This window comes from Haemaphysalis longicornis, unplaced genomic scaffold (assembly GCF_048455015.1).
Source record: "Haemaphysalis longicornis isolate Haplotype H1 unplaced genomic scaffold, Haemaphysalis longicornis Haplotype H1 scaffold_3, whole genome shotgun sequence".
NCBI lineage: Eukaryota > Metazoa > Arthropoda > Arachnida > Ixodida > Ixodidae > Haemaphysalis > Haemaphysalis longicornis.
In genome coordinates this window covers 34,530,544-34,552,368 of record NW_027526335.1, presented here as the reverse complement: position 1 = coordinate 34,552,368, position 21,825 = coordinate 34,530,544, and the positions used below count along the sequence as shown (strand labels likewise).

Here is a 21,825-nt window from a genome sequence, read left to right as displayed (position 1 = left end):
ATGTAATTCACTAATTAACAAGAATGTAAAAAATATTGTGAGGTGGTTTGTGCTTTCTTTCTTGAAAAAAAAAATTCATTTCTAATTTTAATCTTTGGCCCAAGTTACACATAGGAAAGAGGGCTTTGACGCAAGCAAGAAAATGTTCATTGGGTGGAAACTGAGTGCTCCTGGCCAATTTCGCTGCAATACCTTCAGTCTGCAACAGCGGAAATTGTGACCTGCCATTTACTTTGTACACCACACATCTTTTATTGAGTGGCAGTAGTTGCACAACTCAGTTCTTAGAACTGAGTCGTGCAACTAGAACTGTTCTAGTCAAAAATGTGTTTTATGCAGCAGGTCTCACTGTTGCACGAAAAGGCAACAACAGTGCGTCATACTGACAGTGCTCGTGGATAGTGCCGATACATGTTTATCCCACTGCTCACTTCCAGTCAAGGGTATTTTTTTCCGCTGGCTGCAATTGCAATTGCACTAATGTGCCTTCTTTTAGCGAGCATCCAAAGGCCCGAAGCCTTACACTACAACTTCTGCTTGCAACTGTCGCAGCTCACAAAGCCACTGAAGCTGTGGAAGTTCATGCTTTTTCTGTTCTCTCTGCTTTCTCTCTCTCTCTTCCAAACAGTCCTCGGGGAGCGACGTGACCGTTGTCGCGTTCCTCATCTTCCCTGCCAAAACAAACAACTTCAACGTTGAGTCTTTGCGGGGCCAAGCAATCTCAAAGCAGCTGCGCGACACTGTGCAGCAGATACAGTCCACCATCGGCAAGCGCATGTTCGAGATTTGCCTCTCGTAAGCAGCTCCTGAGCTGATGCCCGATTTTCTTTGCATACTGCATGAGAACAGCATGCCTTGCTTAACTCGCTTAAGGTGTAGCAGCTCTTTGCACGCTGCTTTTAAAGCTCGTACTCGCAGGCGGTGATAACGAAGCGAAATATTTTGCACCCATGGACGGTCGACTAAGGCTTCAAAACATACACTGCTAATTAGATGAATAGTAGTGCGGGATGACAGGGACAAAAAGATGAGTTATACAACAGAGTGCTTACTATCAACTGCATTTATTTGACAAGCTCCTGATATAAATGATATAGCAGTGAAAGTTATCAAACGGAAAGAAAAAAGTGCAGAAATTCAGAAAATTATCTACTAATGTGTAGCATTCTTACGCCGCTTTTCTTGAGTGTGAGTTTTTAAAGCCAAATTTTTGGGTTTTTCTAAATCCTGTTGGACCATTTGTCTCTATATGCGCTACATATTATAACAATTAGAAGTGGAACATTCACAAAATCTGCATTGTTGTGGAAATACACGGCGTTATACGATTTGCAATTTTCCGTAACTTTTTCATATTCTTTGTATTTATCGTTTTTCAAAATTTCGTTCGACCAATCATCTCTATTTACGCTATTATAACAACTACAGGTGGAACTTTCTCGAAATATGCAATATTTTGGAAATGCAGGGCATTTCACGGTTCACCATTTTCCTGAATTTTCAAATTTTTCTTGTGTTTTTTTTTTTAGTTTCTCAAAATTTTGTTCGACCAATTATCTCCATTTACGCTGTTATAACGATTACAGGTGGAACTTTCGCTTAATCTACATTATTGTGGCAATGCCATGCATTGCACATTTTGCCATTTTCTGTCATTTCTTGATATTTTTCTTATTTATTAGTTTATCGAAATTTCGTCCAACCAATTATCTCCATTTACATTATTATAACAGTTACATATAGAACTTTCGCGAAATTTGCAATATTGTGGAAATGCAGGGCGTTACACGGGTCGCGAGTTTCTGTAATATTTTATATTTTTTCCAGTTTTTTTAGTTTTCCAAAATTTCGTTCGACCATTTAGCTCCATTTATGCTATTATAACGATTACTGGTGAAACTTTTGCATTTTTGTGGAAATGGAGGGTGTTACATAGGCCTGGCTGTGGGGGTACTCGGCAAAGAATGCTATGCATTAAAAAGTTACTTATATCCTCAAAATTTTGCCAGAAACAGATGTCGTCCGCCCAACAGTGGATGAGCAACCTCAGCGAAACGTGTTAAAACCGTTGGTACTATGTATATGCCTACCTTTGTGAATGGATGATTTTCTCACTGCATACATGACAGCTGTCCCGATACTGTAGCTTTAATTTGTAGCACCAAAGCATAGCGTGACGTTGCCTGCAGGGGCAAGATTCCCAAGGGCGAAGAGTTGATCTACCCCGAAGACCTGGTGCGGCTCAAGCGCTGCATTTACGCCACTCAGCGCACGTCGCTACCACCGGTCTGCACGCACAACATGCTGGACGACTCTTCCGACCCTGTCCTGTGCCACATTCGACGCTGCCAACTCTTCAACCGCAGGGAGGACCGCGTCAAGGTGGGCTGCCTTAACACACATCGTCAGACGCTTTGCTGTCTAAACCCAGAAAAAAAAAAAGGCTCCCAGGCAAAAATCTATATGTGTAAACTGTTTATGATTTAAGTGAGTTTCAAACCTGGGGAGAGTAACAAAGGGATACAGATTATCTTAGCTCTGCAGCGTTCACTTAGAGCACAGCAAATGTCTTGTGCATGGTTTCTGTTGTTTTTCTTCTCTAAAAATACAGTTGCCATTGTTGAAAACTCGCACTGAATAGCATCGTTTGTAGCCCAGTCATGCACCTTATGGCAAGTCTGCTTCTGTGGCGTGGACAAGTTTGCTGGTTTCATTTTTGATCGAAGTAGCAGCCCTTCTTTTTTTGGTGAGGCAAAATATTACCAAATTCTCGCACATTTAATTCTACTGAAATTCCTGTGTGATTTCAAAGCATCCGCTTCAGTGTGAATGGCAGAGTTAGCCCTTGCTTGGGTTTGTAAAGCCTAGAACAGAGCTACAAAAGTGCATTCCGTTCCTTGGTGCAGGTCATCTTCCACCCCGAGTTCTTGAGCTCCACAAACCCACTCTTCAGCATGGACTACGAGGAGTTTGTCAGGGGCTGCCACCTGGGCGTCTTCCCTTCGTACTACGAGCCATGGGGCTACACGCCTGGTAAGGGCCAAACTGTAATACTGCGTGCTAGGCACTTGTCACTTGGCCAAGACTTTCCTTTTGGGGGGCAGCAAAGAGGCATTTTGCAGCAGGCAAAAATAGTATTTTGGAACAGAGAGAAACATGCCTTGGAACAGTTAGCACTGGAAAACAATCCACGGGAACACCAAGGTGCGTTTCCGGAAACAGAAAAATCTGTCCACGAAATAGTTTGACTGCATTATCTGTTCGTCACTACTGGGGCAAATTTGTTTTGTGCATGCCTTTTGCTAAGCTTTAACAGCGTGTGGGTGGGGTTTAAAACACTTGCAGTGCAGTGCACTGAAGTTCTACACACCAAGGCGCAGGTCCCTTTTCTCCTCGCTGACGGCACTTCTCCTTCTGGCTTCCAGCGGAGTGCACGGTCATGGGCATTCCCAGCGTCACCACCAACCTCTCTGGCTTTGGCTGCTTCATAGCCGAGCACGTGGCCGACCCCATGTCGTACGGAATCTACATTGTTGACCGCAGGTTCAAGAGCGCCGAGGAGTCCGTGCAGCAGCTGGCTCAGGTGCGTGCGGGTTTCACCAGTAATCGCTCCCAATTAGGCGTCTATTGTGAAAACAGGCTTGGCATCTCTTCAAGCTTGAAACTGAGGCCCCAAAATTGACCACTGAAACTATTGCACTTGGTGGCAATCTTTCACCACTAAACAAAAAAAAAAGAAATCGAACCTTTAAATAGCAAAAGGAAGGAATGCGCTTCACAAAGTGGGATCTGCATGCCTGGTGGGTGGCCGCAATTGGCCTAAACAGAGGAAGACGACAGCACTAGAGCTGCAAAATTCAACCAGCAATCATTCTCATAACTGTGCCTGATTACTTGGTTTGATGCCTTTCATTAATATACTGCTTGGTTTGAAAATGTATGCCCATCTTTTCTTGTTACATAGTTGCAAATAAACGTCATCTACAGCTGTACCTGCAAACGCAACAAGACAAGTTTATGGCAAATTGGAACAAGGGCAAATGTTGGGCAAATGGTGTTCATGGCAGGAAAACACAATGAGATGCACAAATGACAACCTTTCCCATGTACTATCCGTTTTGTTCTTACACTCCAAATTGTGAGGAGGTGAAAGAAACGATGCCCGATTTTGATAAACAGAACTGAAAAAAATCCAAATTGTATCAAAAATGCCCTCACTGCTTTTTCACCCTAGCAGCTTCAGAACTTTGTTTTACTGCTTCAAGTGTCAAGAAAATAGTGCGCAGCCTCCTAATGGCGCTGAAATTGTGTCGAGTTCCCGCCGAGAAACAAAATCAACTCTCACTGTTCTTTCCCTTGCAGTACCTGTTTGATTTCTCGTGCCTCTCCCGGCGGCAGCGCATAATCCAAAGAAACCGGACAGAGCGTCTCAGCGACCTGCTAGACTGGAAGAACCTGGGAGTGGTATGCGTTGCTCTCACACTTCACCTTCAAGACCATGGGGCGGATGATTGCAGAATGGTCCAGTTGTAGTATTCACAGCATGGGACTTAATGTACTACTAAAAGAACACTGGGCCTACAGGGCATGTTGTGCAGAAAAGCTGAAGCTGAAACTATAAAGTTGGTTTTGTTGCAATGCGTTAGCAGCATGCTCCACACGTGCAGTGACATTCAAAGCTTCCTATGATGAATTTATTCGCAGAATTATTTTGTGCATTTTCAGTAACAGCTTTAAAGTAACATGTGTTTGGCAACAGTTTCTCACGTTTAGTGTCCTCTAATACATTATCACTTTCCTTTTCACCTTTGCGTCCTTTTTTTCCCCTGTTACTATATTAACTGAGAGCCATGGCCAGTCACCTTTGTCAAGCCTATGTCTAGGCTGTTAGCCATCACGCTAAGCCTTATGATGTGGCAACCAATGTCGAACTCGTGCGTCAAGCTACGGTTAGGTACTGGTTGACGACACTAGAGCTCAAGGAGTAGCATTGGGCCTAATATCAGGCTGGCGCATACTCACATTCACAGCACCGAAGAAATGAAACAGTTAGCAGTAACGAACTTGGCTGCTCACCTAATTGCTTCTCTAACTTGCGTGCCCAAATTGCTCACGTAGGCCTTGCTAAGTGGAAGGTAACAACGTATTTGCCAGGCCCGCCTTAAGTCTGCTAGAGCCACCAAGTCGTAACGGGGGATCAGCCCACATTCTGGAAAGCGTAAATTTGATTCCCATCCAGCCACAAATTCGCTAGATTTTTTTCTTCTGCTCAGTTTTGCTATTTTTGTGCCTTTGGCTCATCTGTCTGCGATCTCTAGATTACGACGCCGACAGTGAGGGCGGATTTCCAGCCTACAGAGCCAACCAATGCTTTCCACACTTCAGTTATTGCCATCAGCTTGTGAGCGATGTTCCTTGTGACCGCATAGAACTCGCAACCTTTTAGTGAGAGACTGAACAAGTGTGCCATGCACCTGAACTCTGGCGCTTGTTCCCCCACCCCACAGTATTACAGGAAAGCGAGGCAAATGGCGCTACACAAGACTCACCCTGAGCTCCTAGAAGGCGATGTCGGGGTAAGTGCACAGTACCACGGCTCATTCTTTATTGTTGCGAGCTCATAATGTTGATGTCATGGATTTTTTCAAAGGGTTCTTTAACGGGCAGACTGGCCTTCGAGCTATTCTTTTTATTTACCATCCAATTTAAATGAAACTGCATGGCAGTGTGGAGTTTTTCTGCTGCTTTAAAATCCGCAATTATGTTGTTTTTTTTTGAAAGTTTATTTTTAGAGATAATTAATAATTGCCATTATTTTCAATCAATTACTAAATAACCACTCCATACAGAATGGCGATATCCACGTGGCTAGGCAGACAAATGATGAAATAATACAACGTTAGAACTTTTTTGATTTTGCTTTTTTTGGTAGCTTTACAACATACTGAACTTAACTCCTCCTGCGCTCTGCCAGAAATGGCTCACAGGTGGTGTCAATTTAACACAATAATAATTTTCCAAAGCCTCCACTTAAAAAATTGTTTACAACATTGTATTTCCACACATTCAGGCATCAGAAGCAAAAAAAATTTGTACCTGCTCTGGGTGCCGAGCAATCCGCCGGCAAAACGTTAGCTTCGCATTGCAAGAAAAGTGCTGCTTTACCATTGAATTCTGCGCAAACCAAGCTGTAGAGTGCACTTCAAAATGCTGTTTGCAATAAAATACGGTGCCTTTCGATGAGAAAATTTGCAGACTGATAGAAAAATGGCTGCGGATGTCAAAAATGCCATTTTTCAGAAAACGATTTTTTGTCCGCTTTTCGGCCCCAACGACCCATCTGCCCCCTTTTAAGCCTTAATGACAACAGGAGGTTACCATGGCATTGTGAGGAGCGCTAAAAGTACTCTTTGCTGTTACTGATGCACACTACAAGCTGTGCTGCTGGTATCAGTCTTACCACCTTACAACGGAGGAGTAAGATTGTGCAAAGTGCCATGCTTCTTTACAAAACTGCTACCACGGGTGGTGTGTATACGTGCCCTCGTAACATTTGGGTGAGCAGTTCCCAGCTTCTGGGTCCTCCTTTGCTCCTGCAGGGGCAGGCTTTTACGGGCGCACCAAAGCACTGCTCTCTGTACGGTCTCCAAAATGTCCGCTCCAGTCACAGCCCGTGGTCGTCACCAAGCCGATTTGCTCTCTTCTTTCGTTGCCTCCCCGTTTCCCGCCACCCTCGCAACGCGTACAGTCGTCCAGACTGCAGATGCGGTACCCGCGGCCCATGTCCGAGCCACCTTCGCCCACAGCATCCCGAACGTCCACCCCGGCACCCTCGGAGCACGGTAGCGATGAGGAGGAGGAGGAAGAGGAGGAATACGCCGATGCTCCCGACCGGGCAGCTCTCAGCAGATAGGCCCTGCACTCTCTGTCTAGCAGTCTCTAAAATGCTCCTGGTGGCAGGGAGGCCCTGCAAACGGATTTGTTTCTTCAGGCTGTGTACATCGCCCCTTTGCAGCTAGGTCTTTTTATCCAGCCCATTTACAATTTCAGTTATACAAGCGTGTGCACTTTTTAGCTTTGCTGCAGTGGCTCTTGCCTGTTCCGGCAGCAGAAGCAGGGCTGTATGGGCCAGATTTTGCGAGGTTATTTTACTTGCTCTGTTTCGCATACTAGCGCCACTGATATTGTGGCCAAGTAGAGAGAAGCTGGTATGTCTTGCTCACTTTTGTATGGCCAGACTGACTTAAGGCAAGCTCTATTTTGGCTGCCTTAGTTGCATGCAAACAGAGGGGGAGGGGCATATTTCCACTATAATCTCAGCACCCTAGCCCACTAGGAGCATCTTAAGGTAGCACTTGCCCATCTCCCTCATATCCCTGTTGTTTTCTTGTTGGCGACATTGGCCACAGGGTGGTTGCCACTCCTTTGTGGTGGTGAGGGGTCGCTTACAGTTTGTCCTGAATGCAATATGATGTATTTTATACTGAATTCCACACTTGTTGGGGCAGCAATTCCTGTTACTGTTAATGTTGAGGTGTAAAAGATGTAGCGTCCTGTCGGCTCTTGTGACAGGCATCAGCAGTGTTCGTGGGTAAGGAATTACGGACTAGCTACTGATTCCCTTTCCGTGTTGTCCCCTGAAACTTCTGTTTTCCTGTGCCATCTTCTTTTTTCGCTACAGTTCCAGCCTTTTCTAGTCCCTTCCTGTTTTTTCCTTACACTTTCCTGGCATCTCACATCTCACTTGATGTGTGCGCATTTTATGGTGTACTTTACTTCTTAGCCTCTTCCAATGAGTGAAGTGAAGCATGAACAATAGGTGGGTGTGTGTGGTGTTTTAACACTGGCCCAGTTAAGTTTTTAGCAACATCCTGGTAACCTATTTGGACAGGATCTGTTATTGCTTGCATTGTTTTGCCGGAACTGTTTACACTTCCTGGCATGATCAGTTTTAGGCCATTTGCACCATTTTAGAACGGTTTCTTTTTCTAGGCTACTTGTCTTTACTCGTGTACGGTGCAATAACAGTTGCAGAAGCCGCCTAATGATGATAGTCATAAAGCTATTTTGTTTTCACTTTCTGTGGATGTTACCTATTGTCAACTTGAGTGAACAACGATAGGTTTTTGGGGCTCTGGCCTGAATAGAATACCATAAATTTTTTAACACCGTGTACCAATACTCAAAGGCCCCTTAATGAACATGTTGGGCATTGGTTTTTTTCATGCTTTGTGATGTTGTGTTTCCAAAAATATTGTGCCATATATAAATATTTGTCCAGAAGTAGGAATGGAAGTTGAGAAAACGTGAAAGCCCGGTGGATGCTCGAACCTGGCAGTCATTTTTCACAAAATTGCACTGATTTGTTGCACGCAACTTTTTCAAGTGTGAATGAAAAAAAAAGGTGCTTTACAACCTATGTATTAGAGGGGAAAGGAGAATGCTATTCTTGTATAAGTTCATTTTGCGGTGTTTGTTCTGTCCCTACATTTTCCCCACCGGTTTAGGCCAATAAAATGTCTCCAGGGTAGTTCGCCTCGCTGAGCATGTGTTTCTCTTTTGATTGCTGCAAGCTGTTTCTTATAAGTGGGTGAAAAAATACCAGTTCAAAGCATGCAAGCAATATTGCTATGCGGAACTGCTTATTTAGAAAAAACAAAACAAAACAAAACTGGACCATCAAACGTCAAAGCAAGTCTATGAATGTGTATGTAACAAAAGTTGCTGGAACCAGGAAACAGAACTTCCAGCCATTCTCATAGGCATGTGTAATGCACTACATCATGCACAAATGTTAAACTATACCCTAGTGATGAAAAAAAGGGGGGAGAGGGTGAATCACTTGTGCATTAATTAAAAATCCAACACAGATGGCCAACCAACCGTTTCCCAGTGCCTTCTGTGCTTTTACATGTATAATCGGTTGATGTCAAAGACAGGGAGGTGGTTCTAACCTAGGCAGAGAGAAGGAAATGTGGCCAAAAGTCACTGGTAGATCTGCACAAGGTGAGTTTATACCCAATTTTCAGCTTCTGTGCTCACCGCACCTAAGTGTTTACACATGCTATCAATTTGTCTTCCATCTGTAATAAATGGCCCTACAATAGTATTAAGCCTCACCGTATTTTCTGGTTTGTAGAGACTCCACAGTTTAACATTCACGAATGGTGGTTATCTGGTTCAGGTAGCAAGACGTCCAACAGTAATTTTTAACATTTTCAACTTGTGGCCAAAAAAAACTATAGCTAGCTGGATTTTGTTCCTCAAATGCATGGTAGTGTCACTCTGAATTAGCAATAAAGGATGGCTGATTACTGTGGTCAATCGCGCTGCTTTGTAAGGCATTTTTTCTAAACCCAAATAACTTTGGGGGAGCCCCCAGTTTCTGTGATCGCAGAACATTACCTAAAATGCACATTTGTTGTAGTTGCTGTTAATTTTATAATCTAGCTTACACTTGTAGTCTGTCTTGGTTAAAAGCAGATCGTTTTTATGTTTTCTACAGTTATTTGAAGTTCAATGCTGCTGCTAAATATAAACATGAATGAACATCCAGTAGTTCATCAACCAATGAATGGCAGGCGCACAAGCCTGAGCATTTCAAAAGCAGGTTTCCATAGCTACATTGTATAAAGTTTATTACAATGAATTACTGATGCACCATTTACAAAATTCTCCCTGTAAGCTGCTTTGGTGCTGGTTATTAAGCAGAACTGAAGAATTTCTTGGGCCACGATATATATTTGAAGGCAATCATTTATTATTCAAATTGCTTACACTGCTAACATCCGGCTAAGCAGAATTTCTCTCTCCCTCTTTCAGACCAGGTCTCCAGTGCTGTCATCCAGCACTGGCTCTCTCCTCAAATGATACCGGTGCTCCTCCAAGGCAGTAATTGCAGACCCCCAAGTGCCGTCCTGTTTTGTGCACTTTGGCCCAGAATGAAAGTATGGCTGCCGCTCCTCTTCAAGCGCGTGCGACAGTTTTACTGGGCACCCAAAAAAAGGACAACCCAAGCTCAACTGACTGGCAGCTGCTTTCTCTCCCCTAATGGAAGATGCCAGCGTCATCGAAGGCGAATTGAAAAGACAAACCAGCAGCGTTGCTGTGCTCCATGAAGAGAAATTTCTTTCATTTGCCCCTTCCCTTTTTTTTTTGCACGTGTAAGCTTGCTTTTTGGCATTCTAGCTTCTTAATGTGAGACGACTGGATGACTCGGTAGGTTGAAAATCTAGCCTCAGGTACACACACAACAGCTGATGGTGCGAGTAACATATAAATTCGAGTCTGGGTGGGAATGGAACCCATAGCCTCTGGAACACGAGACGAAGACAAGCACCCAGCTCCAATGCCAAGATGGCTCCATGACTGTAGCTGACTAAAGGCAGACATAGTAATCTGAGCATGCCGATTAATGAAGTAACCACTGGGCCAGCATCAAGGTGTGCCCCTACTGATGGCATACATGTAGGCCTAACAAGGACAGCTGGCGAAGCTGTGGCGCGGAGCAACGACAGGAACGAGCAACTCCAGGCCGCCCAGCTGATCCTGGCGGCGCTTGAAAGGCAGAAGCCGGTCGAAAGCCGAGAGGGCCCGGCCCCCCATCCAGGGGAGGCTGAGGGACCTCGAGGGGAGTACCGCAAAATCCCGAGATAGCCCTCCTAAGATCGAGAGCAAATCGAGTGAAAATATGACGTGGGCTAACTTTCGGTGTGCAGTAAAAAAAGTTGAGAAATGTATCGAGCGCCAAAGAACGAACACGCATTTATTAGCACTGTATTCATTCGTCTTCAAAACCGTCGAACGAACAGTCGCTCTCACTGTCAAACAAAAGGTCGACCACCTCCTCACGCACGGAGTTCGACGCGGTTGGCAGGCAGCAGAATGAGGGATCGCCGAAACAAGCCGCTCATAAAGCTCTGAGTCTTCTTATCCATCGAGGGCTGTGGATATACCGCACCTTTTCAGGTTCCTGTGACCTGTGATCTCACCCTACCCACTAGCTAACCTCGTTTCCCCGGGCATCATCCCCGGGTGGGATGATGCTATTGTCAGGGGTGGGTTATCTTTCGGTGTTTTTGAAAAAATTGGAAAATTGTGCCGAAAACAGGGGTGGGTTATTTTTCGGGGGTGGGGCGTCTCTCCCGATTTTACGGTAAAGGGTCTCTGACAGGACGACGTAGGCCGTGTCATGGTGCTCCATTAGGGACACCACAGCAGGCGATTTCAATAAGGTCTTCACTCGCACACTCAGTTGGCCAAGCCTCTCCGTTACCGCACAGAACAAGAGAAAGGTGCAAAACGAGCAGGCTGATGGTGATGATCGATGAGAGGACCACCCACGCCCAGATGCACCGTTCCAGCCGATAAAGAAAAGGTGGCACATAATCCGAATGCACTGCCTTTCACGCTGTCTTCCGAGGGAGAAAAAGCAGCCAGCTGCCTTCCTGTATTCTTGCACGGAACAATGGTCAACTTCCCCTCTTCATCCATTTGCTTAGTTGATTACGCCTCATCCATTTGGGGAAATGCATCCAAATGGGCATTGTGCAGTGTTTTATAGTGGATGTGTGCTTAAATTTCACTGTGCCTGGTAGTAGATGAAACTATCCGCTTCAACCTGCTTGGTGGAACACCATCCCCTTGGTCAATCCCTCTGACCGGGCATGTGCTTAAATTCTAGTGTTTAGGATTAAGGGATACAGAAGAAACTGGCTGGCTACAATCCGTGAACAATGGCAGCACATATTTTGCGTGCGCTCTACCATAAGACAACTCTGCACCTTTCTGCGACAAGGCAAACACATCCATGCACCTCCACAGTCATAGTTCAAGCGCGATAGTTATGACAGCAATGCGCAAATCATCATCATCACCACCAGCCTATTTGTGTCCACTGCTGGATGAAGGCCTCACCCACAGACTTCCAACTGCTCCTATCCCGTGCTGTCCGAATTCACTCGGTGCCACAAAATTCCTTACCTCACCCTTCCATCACCTTAATAATCTCCTACTCTGGGTCCAACCTCCATTGCTTCCCTGGTGGTCCACCAGTTGTCAGCACTGCGGTGCATTATATACCCGCCCCAACACAGCTTCACTTAATTTGAGCTAGGATGTCATGCACCTGCGTTTGTTCCCTAATCTAAGACGCTCATTTTCTACCCATAAGCATTACTCCCATACTACTTTCCAGCTGATTGGGCCAACTTAAGTTTCCTTTCAGGGTGCTTAGTAATTCCCCAAGTACCCGCTGTTAAGTCACCCACTGCAAGCACGCATTCATTGTGTGCTTTTTTCCGCCTGGTGAGGGGTGCCTGCTAAACGCTCCCACTCAATAGTAATTCCACATCTGATTGATTTTTCCTCAGCCGGATCAGCACAGTCTACTTGCTGAAGTATTAATATTCATTCACCTCTCGTACAGTCAAAGCCGGCTATAGCGAACAGCAGTATACGTCACGATTAGGTCAATATATCTAATAGTTCAAAATAGCCAAACCCGCCAATAACGAGTTTTTTGTTACGAGTTCACAGTACGTGGGACCCCCCTTACCCCCAGCCCCCCTCCTCCTGCCATCCCCGCATGCAGAAACAAACATAATGAAAGTATCCCAATACCATACCAAAAACTACTATCTTTATTGCAAGCAATAAAGCTACTTTCTGCTGTAACTACCTACTTTCCCAAAAAGCGGTGATTCTTGTTTTCACTTTCGTTTTGGCGGCATCAACTAGCACGGAATTCTCTACATGAGACATCATTTGCATAAGTTTCAGTCCGTGTCCTTCAATATTGAAGCAATATTGGTGGAGCACATTGACTGCCGAAAGCGCTTCATTAAGCATCGGACAAATTCCACTCGCGACATCCCCCACCTCTTCGGTGCTTCCAGCAGCGCCAGCAGCGCCAGCAGCCATGACATTGGTGACGGTGTCGGCGTCCGAGGTCACAGTGAGGGCAACGTCGTCGCCGACACTCAAGCAATCCTCGAAGGCACTCCTTTCAGCACAACATCGGGAACGTTGGCGGGCTCTTCCCACCGTTCGCCGATGCTTCCATCTTGGTCCGGACTCGCTGACTGGGAGGGTTTAATCGTGACTCAGTCGCATCGTTCACAGTTACGGAAAGTGCCGGGAGTCACGTCGCTCCATGGGAGGCTCAAAATGTCCATCGCAGCCAATCAACACCTCGATTGCCGCTCCGAGACCATGCATTTTGGCGGCAATTCTAGGCGTGCCGAGTTCGATATATCAGATGTGAACTTCGTTATAAGGAATATGTTTCGCGTGTATTTTCGTAATGGATCTTTTTTTGTTCGATATATAGCATAATTCGCTCTATCCGGGTTCGTTATAATCGGGTTTGACTGTATTTCATTCACCAGGCTGGTGGAGCTGGTTTCTGCATTTCAATTTAACATTACTTTCAACTTATGTTTATCTATAACCCTTTGTCTAAGTTCTAGGTGCACCCGTTTCAGGTCTTATATCAAATCACTGAGCTAGATGATGCCATCTGCAAATCACAAGTTGTTCAAATATTCATTTACTCACATCTCCCACTTCTACCAATGAACGTTCCTAAATATCCCCCCCTGTAGGCACGCTGTAAATAATTTCAGTGAAGCATTGCTCCCTGCTTTCAGGTCCTTCCTAATAAACAACTTCTCACTTCCCTTATGAAGAGTTACTGGGCATGCACATTCTGTATCCTCTAAGAGCCCTAAGTACATCTCCTCTACTTTCTCTTTTCTCAGTGCTTCTGTCACTGCAACGGGTTTCTACTAAAAGGTTTTTTTCATAATCTATGAACGCCATGAAACAAGCTTATTGCACTCTGCAAATTTCTCCACTGCATGGTTGATGGCTGGATGCAATCTATTGCTGAGTAGCCTCTTCTAAATCCAGCCCGGTGTTTCAGGGCACAGCCCTTTGGCGCCCAGTACCCGAGTTCCGTGGCGATGGCGGCAGTGGCAGCGGCCGTCGCGTCTGCGTAACCTAGTGAGCAAACGAGGCAGCCAGGCTGAAAGAAACGGAGAGGAGCGTCTGGCAGAAGTGTGGCGGGGAGGGTGGCACGGGCGGCTATGGCGTCATCTCTCTTACTGCCTCCACCTCACACTTTCGCCATACATCGCCACTGACGAGCGCCCTCCTTCTTGCACTTACCCCAGATGCTGCTCCATTCAGTGCTCATCCAAACCCCGTGACATTTGCGCGGAAGACTCGAACACGATTTGCAACGACATACTCGGCAGCGGTGACGTATTGCAAGAGAATGGCAGAGTAGCGCACGCCACCGTGCGTTCGCTGATCACGCGATCACTTCCTGAGATGCAGCAGATATGTGCCGTGACCAAAAGACTGCAGTTCAGGCTGCACAGAAATTTCACATTGGGGAGTATAGTAATAATCAGTGCTTTTTTTTTTTTTTTTTCTCTTTTTTTTTTCCCAGTCTAGCAAGGCCACGCGTCAGTATACCAGGGCCATGCTGTAGAAGTAGCGTATGCACTGCGAGTTCAGTGCTCATGCAGTCATCTCATTGGGGTGACTGTTACGCCTCACCCCGGGCATGAGATCGCATTTGCCTCGTATGGATGCTTGCCATAAGCCTTGAGATTTATGCAGTAGGTGCATCAGTTCTTCAAAAATGCCACAACTGTGTTGGCACAATTAGCCAGCTACCTAAGGAAGACTTGCACAGTGCAAACACTGCTTGCTCGTCGGAGCAGCGATGAAGGGCACTATCTTAAATGGGTTAACCACCCTCGGTACTGACAGAGACCACCTCGGGAGGCTCTCCAACAGCCTCCTTGCAGCAGTGAAAATAAAGCTGCGAAACAAAATACGGTGAACGTCCCCACCCCCAGGCATCGGGGGCACGACAGAAGTGAAACTGTACACTCTCGGAAGGATGAGGGTACTTTTATAACTGATCCATCCAACACACTCGAGCACACGTCACGCAGTGTGTCGCAGGAGGCACGGCTTTGGTCCAAGTCTCTCGTCAGAGTCCTCCTCCCCACTTTACCTTTCCATCTCGGGATTCCCGCGGGAAGAGTCGGCAAAGCACTGGGCGAGGATGTGGGTGCAGTGTTCACACTCTTCGCGGAACTCGTCGTGGTCAGCGACCGCGGCCAGGCTGTTGCGCAGGGTGTCCTCCAAGTGGAGCTCGGGGCGTCGGCACTCCTCCCGGGCACTGGGGCATTCGGACACGAGGGTGTCCAGGGTGGCCAGCAGGTGCTCCCTGTGGGGGCCCTGCTCCTGCTGCAGCAACACCGCCAGCTGCTCCACAAAGCCCATTCCAATCAGCGTGCCTGGGAAGGGGAGCAAAAGAGGGAGCAACGGGCATCACACTCTGGCTGGAAGGGGTGCACGGGCAGAGTTACTCAATATAAACCAGTTGCGAAACTCCCCACAGGCTCCATGTATCAAAAACGGGTCTGTAGTTGGCCCACCTACACTGGGGCAAACACGGGGCAAGCATGGGGCAAGTGTATTAGCCAACAAAAAGTGAAACTAGCACTCTAGCGCTTGTGGCTGCTGCCGTCAGTCATAAAAGAAAAACTGTGGAAACCTAAGTAAACGTTAGCTCATAGCTTCATATTAATATATACTGGAGGGAAATCTGTCGCTGCAATCGTGGGCGCCGCCATTGCAGCTAGCGACGTTTATTGCCTACTTGGCTTGGCTGTCCACATGGCTTCTTTCTCGTCTCAAAGCCAAAATCAACAAAAAAGGGGAACATTTTTTTCTTGTTCATCTTGCACGAAGCCTCTAAATACTCCCTGACAAATGAATCAATTTTATAATAACAAAACAAATTTGAATAATCTTTCACAGAAATGCTGTTGCTTTTTGCAGCCAAAGGCAACTTTTCAGCCTGTTCATGAGTGAGCCATGCCATGGACAAGTGGAACATCTCTGCCTGGTACATGATGGAACGCTTGCTGAAGCGCAGTTACCCTAGACTGTGGCGCCAGATTTCCCTCTAGTATATATTGGTATGAAACTCTATGCGTTACTTAACTTAATTGTTCCTAATTTGAAAAGCAAGCATTATTTTATTAAAATGTGTTAACAAGTAAACATTTACGAAAGTTCAGCTTTTGTCCGATAGGAGCCGCACCAATAAAAATGCCCTTAGGTGCCTCGATGTGTGGCTCAGATAAAGTGGCAGTGCTGGCATCGAGGCACCCTACTTGCCCTTAATTTAAGCTACACCAAAGCTGGGTTCTGCAACTGGTGTACTATTTTGAAGAACTCTGTGCACAGGGTTACGTTTGTCTAACAATTCATGGTTGTCCTACGAGGCTAGACATCAAGGCCTGACTGACAGGCAACTCTATTTGTCAGTCAGTGTTCCCATTTCAAACCATCTTGAGCATTATATGTACATTTAGACATGCGTAATCACAACTAGATGCCACAAATCGGAACACAGGCAAAAGAACGTGGCCATGCCGTCACAATACCAGGAGAGGGATCTATTTGTGATTGCACATGCACAACCACACGGCATACACTGCAAAACCCGAGCCGAACCTCAAAAAAGATCCACTGTCTTTCGTGTACGGCAGTGTCATGCTACAGCTCCTTGCATTTGTGACAAGCAGGTATAAACATCACTTATGTGGAGAGAGCCTGCAATACTTTACAGTACTGCATAATGACCCTCGAAGATCCAGTTTTTAGATTTTTTTGTTTGTTTGAAAGTCATGCACAGCGAAAGTTGACAGCTTTCGCGAGGTGGCACTTCTGTGTCCAATAAAACAAGGTACAAGGCACAATATTTAATGCCTTCAATCAGCATTTAGCAATATGCTGTTCTCCACCAAGACAACATGGAGAAAGCAGCTGCACACAGAACTTCTGTCTGTGGAAGCACATACAAGTATATATTGAAGCTGAATGCCATCAAATCCATTTTGCAGAGACAAGGTAACGCTACAAATTTGTAACAATGGGAACACACAAGGAGAAGTGCAATCACAAGTTTAATATTCAGGTAAGGGTGCATCACTAATACAGAAAAGAAAAGGAAGAAAAACCCCTGAAGATATGCTTTTCATTTGGGAATGTATAAACACTATTAGCTATTAGCTGTAAAGCTGGTCCCAATGACAACCCGGTGCAGTCCAGTCCAGAACGTTCACCCACTTCCAGGCCATTTCGGTCCGCAACCATTTTGGCAGTTTCTGCCTCCTCAAAGAAAAACACACTGTGCAAGAAAAACTCACCAGGTACTTATTTTTTCTCCTGCTTTCTGCTTGCAGCTTCTTTACCGATAATTGAGCACTGCGTGAAACCACTCGAAGAATTCTGCTAGGTGCAGGCCAGGGTTGTTACTGCAGGTTTTGCAGAAAATCACTGCTTCCCTCCTGCCTCCTTTTCTTTTTCCACCGCTACAAACAGCACAGCCTTCGCTGCTACGGCGTGGGAGCTCGTACATAAAATGGCTCATACCAAATAACCTTTCTTCACACTCCATACGTTCTTACAGGCCCCACTTTTTGGGTCGAGCCCTCAGATCACCACCAGCTATTGGTTGAGGTTGCGGCGATACTGCAGGTTTCGCTGCGCTTTCTCTGCATGATTCTGCAGCTGTGTGCACCACCAAATAAAACTACTGACAATGGAAACCTTCGGATGCCAGGAAAATAATTTGGCCACCTATTCGCTGTCTTTCGACAAGTGCACTGCTCACAAGGTAATGATCCAGCCAGTGCTTTCTCCACCGCCGTCGTGGTCTTCGTCACTCACTTCTGTCGTATCACTGTAATCACTATCTGATGGAAGCACGTGATCTTTCTCACTGTAGTCATCATCGCTTTCGCTTAGTGCACCAGCGTAGAACGCCCGCAAGGAGAAAACGGCCATGCTTCCCTGCGAACAACGTGCACGTAACAATGCTCCGGAACCCAGAAGGCCCGTGCTGAGCATTGTGCTGCACCCTAGTGCAAAGTGAGGAAAACTTCAACAAACAAAGTTTACTTATCCCTCAAAAGATGGCGCATCATGTTTACAAAGGATGTGCTCACGGCCGAGTGAAAAAACTGCAAAGTTTAACGTTGAACACCCATGTCGGGAATATCCCGACTACGGCCGTTTTTACATTGCCAAGCATGGCCCGGCAGCGGACCACAAAGGGTTAAATTTTGCACTGCTAAATTTTGTCCAAAACTTTAGCCCTTGTAGAACTGTGCATTACATGTGGTCAGCTTAGCTGCCATCCATTTGGAGAGGCACACTATGCTGTTAACGAGACAATGCTATTCCAGCAGTCTTATATGTACTACTTCCTAATCATTTTACCTGCAGTACTATATACAGGTTAATAAAATGACTAAGCTATTGAAAGTGCCAACTACTTCCTGTTGTCAAGTGCAGTGCTTGCTGTGTGAACACTTCGATTTCGCGTTTGCCATGTTTGTTGATTTATTGTGACGTCACACATGTACACATGCACCAGCCTTTTATGACAGAAGGCCATAGCAAGCTTTTGCCCTGCTCCCTTTGATGATGCATTGCTAACACTTCCAGCGGTGAACACTTCAAGGGGCCATGAAGATCAAATACAAATTCGGTTCGCTAAAAAGACTGCTTTGTCTCGATAACAATGACACTGATTTTACCACAAACTTCCAAGGAATGACAGCGATATAAAAAAGAGCATATGACGCCGTGGTTACTCCCCAACACCGCTTTCCGGTGATTTCCCTGACGTCGCAGAATCTCGTTTGTGTGACTGGTGGCTGCTGACCCAAGCCACCGCCAAAAAACAAGACAGGACGATTGCAGCAGGGCCTCTAGCTCCGTTTGATCGTGTCACTTGAATGCTAACGTGCAGTTTGCACACTGATAACCATGTTTCTTTCGCTGGCCATATTACATAACTGTAGCATGAAATTTTAAAATTTGTCATCTTTCTTCCATTTTTTTTTTTCATTAAAAAAATGTCTTTTAGGGCTGGGGTTGAGCCGAACGAGTTACCAAAGGCCAGTTGTTTCAAATTAGACAAACTTGTTTTCATGGCCCTTTAACAGTCTGTGGGCACATTTGACTCTACCTTTCAGAGCACCTCGTGATGTGAACTACATCAGTCAACTTTTTGTTCAGAAATTACAATTTCACTGAAACACTGCAGGCTCCTGAAGCCTACTCCATCGCTGTAGGAGAGAGCGCTCCTGGTGCCTGTCAGCTTCGTGATGCTGCACGGAGCTTTCCACTGCTGCAGCCAACGCAATGCCGTTGTAATGCTCACCTCTGCTTTTCTCCTGCTGGGAGCACAACGATGAGAGCAGGAAGCATGCCTTGGCTTTCAACTTTGAAGTGTCCGACTGCAGTGCTCTCAACAGCACCGAGAAGCCATCTTCTTTTTCGAACTCCAGATATGCAGGGAGGTTGTGCCGTACAAGACCTAAGAAAAAAGAAATGCTCAATTTCTTGCATGTGTGATTTTTCACACAAGAATTTATTGCCAAGGCTGGACTTCGTGAGCCACAGGCTTTTTTTTTTTTTGTCACGGCACGTAGAACAGCAGAACGCAGTGATGTATAAGCTCGTAAACAATACAAATACAATTTTAAAACCACCTTTTATTGCTGAAATACCTGTGTGTCTACAGAGAGATAAGGCGTTTGCAGTCCTAGTACTGAGGGATTTAGTTCCAAGCCCCCAAAACCCTACATTCTCCACTCTAGATACAAGCCCAAAGCTCTAATTGGGTTTTTACACACCGACACTGGAACAGGCCTATGAGGCGCACCGTAGTGGAGGCTGAGGATTAATTTGCACCACCCAGGGATTTCTAAATGTGCAGTGAAATCCCCATAGTTTGAGGAGCTGATACTGCCAGCTACCTGCATTTGATCAACAGGGTTGCTAGAACACTTACATGAGACAGCATAGAGAGCTTTCAGCCTGACGGCCTCTTCACCAGCAGTGTCCACCAGCTGCAATAGCCTCTTGAGGTGCTGGATGTTCGGCTGCTGACAGTAGGGGTTGTTCTGTACCAGCTCCGCAATCAGCTCACAAGCCTTCGACTGCACCGGGCCACTTCGAAAGTTAAGCAGTTTATCGAGCACCTCGAAGCCCCCGATCTTGAGGAAATCTGCAAACAGAAACAATGGGTTGAGAGCGTGCAGCAGCAGGTAAAGGTCCACGACTCGCCCAGCTTCGCACTCTTGTTTAGCAGGTAAAGGAGCCCACAACTTAGCACAAAAAAGTATTTCGGGTAGGCAACAAGGCATTTTCGTTCACACATGTACACACTGTGTCACAAGACTGGCACTGTTGCTTCTGTTACAATCAATCTGAAGTGAACGAATCCCAACAAAGTGTCCAATAGTAGTGGCAGGTTGGGCATTTGTTTTGTTTTTCTTCTGTTCACACCAGATAAAGAAACTGTAGTGTTTTGAGCTATGCAGTTTAAATGCTTTGTTTTCACTGGCCATGCAGACTGGGGAGGCTGACACAAGCCTGGAACAAGGTGACCGAAAAAGCAACAGGCACGAACTGTACTGTGCCTCCAAGAACGCACATGAGCACCTTGTCAGCTCAGCTTATATATGCTCCAGCAGAAGTCCCGCAATATGCGGATGCCCTTCGTAGATGTGCACATCTCGCCCAGAGTCTTGCGAAAATGTCCAAGTATGTGCAGGAAATGATGGCTCAGGTTAATGCTGAGTATAATCACCTTTGGCACAGTCTATGGATCCAACATATTCAGTGATGTTTTCAATGGCAGACTCGAGAGTGCTGCAAGTCTCCTCGGACGGGACTTGTCCTCCCGCAGTCTCCTTTTCCTGGTCCAGTGTGTCCTGTATCATTTTCAGGTTTTTCTGCATCTCCTCTACAGGAGAAACTGTCATGCTTGCCATTGCTTCTTCCAGCCATTTCTTGCGCTGGAAAACAAATAAAAGTGGGAGAAATTTGTAAACCAACGAACAAATGCAAGGTGTTAACTTCATCCTTATTACTGCGTTTCGTGCGCATGCATCGTCTAATGCCGTACAGAAGTCGAGGAGAACGCGTGCGTGACTTCACCATCATTCAGTACAAATAGCTTACTGCTTCGAACCTTCACATTTAAAGCAGCTAACCAGTGAAATTCAAAGCAGCTTCGACGCTCGTCGTCAAAAAATTCGTCCCTACAGTACGTTCACTGAACATTTTGACAGCAGGCCCTTCTAGATTAAAGTATCTAACATCGCAGTAGGAAACGCTACGGGTACATTATCTGGAAGACACGGTCCCCGAGAAAACTTGATTGCTAGTTGTAGCTTACCAACAAGAACATGACAAAACAAAAAGATAGGCTAATAAAACTACTTTGTCTTTACTTCAAAGCTTGTCAGACGCGAAACGGTGAGTAGTACAGTATGCCAGACTGACAAAGAGATTCAGGAAGTATCTGAAAGCAAAACAGAAGAGAGGCAAAACGTTCTTTGCAACTGTGGTTTTGAAGACGTACGACGCATACTGCATGTCTCACCTCAGGATCTATCGATGCAGAAGACGCACCCGGAGCTCCTTGGGTAGTGGTGTTTTGGACACAAAAGTTCAGCAAAGCTGGAAGTGTCTTGGGGTTCCTTGGGTTGTCGTCTCCACTCATGACTGTTGAATATGTGTAGCAGCAATTTATAGCAGTCGGGCGGCTTTTCTGTGAGTATTTTTGGGTTTTCCAATGGAACAACTGATGGAACTTTTCGATACAGTTCTTTGAGACAGCCCCACAGACCATAGAGTTTCTCACTAGCTGAGAAACTCTATGCCACAGACAGCCCGAAACTGCAACGTGCTCGATTTGGCTCGGCTAAGTGG

The 21,825-nt window shown here is 45.8% G+C and overlaps 2 protein-coding genes across 3 annotated transcripts in view; one reads left to right on the top strand and one right to left on the bottom strand.

Moving 5' to 3' along the window:
* The window catches only part of Glys (glycogen [starch] synthase), a 17,543-nt gene extending 8,999 nt beyond the window's left edge, over window positions 1-8,544 (top strand). The window contains exons 8-14 of the mRNA XM_077702843.1: window positions 629-795; window positions 2,190-2,382; window positions 2,907-3,033; window positions 3,426-3,583; window positions 4,363-4,464; window positions 5,508-5,576; window positions 6,749-8,544. Coding sequence (XP_077558969.1) covers window positions 629-795; window positions 2,190-2,382; window positions 2,907-3,033; window positions 3,426-3,583; window positions 4,363-4,464; window positions 5,508-5,576; window positions 6,749-6,913 — 981 coding nt within the window. The 3' untranslated portion in view covers window positions 6,914-8,544. The remainder of the gene's footprint in view (window positions 1-628; window positions 796-2,189; window positions 2,383-2,906; window positions 3,034-3,425; window positions 3,584-4,362; window positions 4,465-5,507; window positions 5,577-6,748) is intronic.
* LOC144174256 (hsp70-binding protein 1-like) overlaps window positions 1-21,825 on the bottom strand; it is a 27,189-nt gene extending 5,364 nt beyond the window's left edge. Inside the window, exons 1-7 of one of the 2 annotated variants that reach the window (XM_077702846.1) lie at window positions 21,784-21,825; window positions 21,497-21,742; window positions 20,699-20,906; window positions 19,898-20,113; window positions 19,265-19,420; window positions 15,032-15,317; window positions 12,992-13,082 (exon numbers count right to left, since the gene is read on the bottom strand). In XM_077702846.1, the coding sequence (XP_077558972.1) occupies window positions 13,007-13,082; window positions 15,032-15,317; window positions 19,265-19,420; window positions 19,898-20,113; window positions 20,699-20,906; window positions 21,497-21,616 (1,062 nt within the window). In that variant the 5' untranslated portion in view covers window positions 21,617-21,742; window positions 21,784-21,825 and the 3' untranslated portion in view covers window positions 12,992-13,006. Of the gene's footprint in view, window positions 1-12,991; window positions 13,083-15,031; window positions 15,318-19,264; window positions 19,421-19,897; window positions 20,114-20,698; window positions 20,907-21,496; window positions 21,743-21,783 lie in introns of those variants that run through there. The other variant, XM_077702847.1, reaches the window with a different exon arrangement.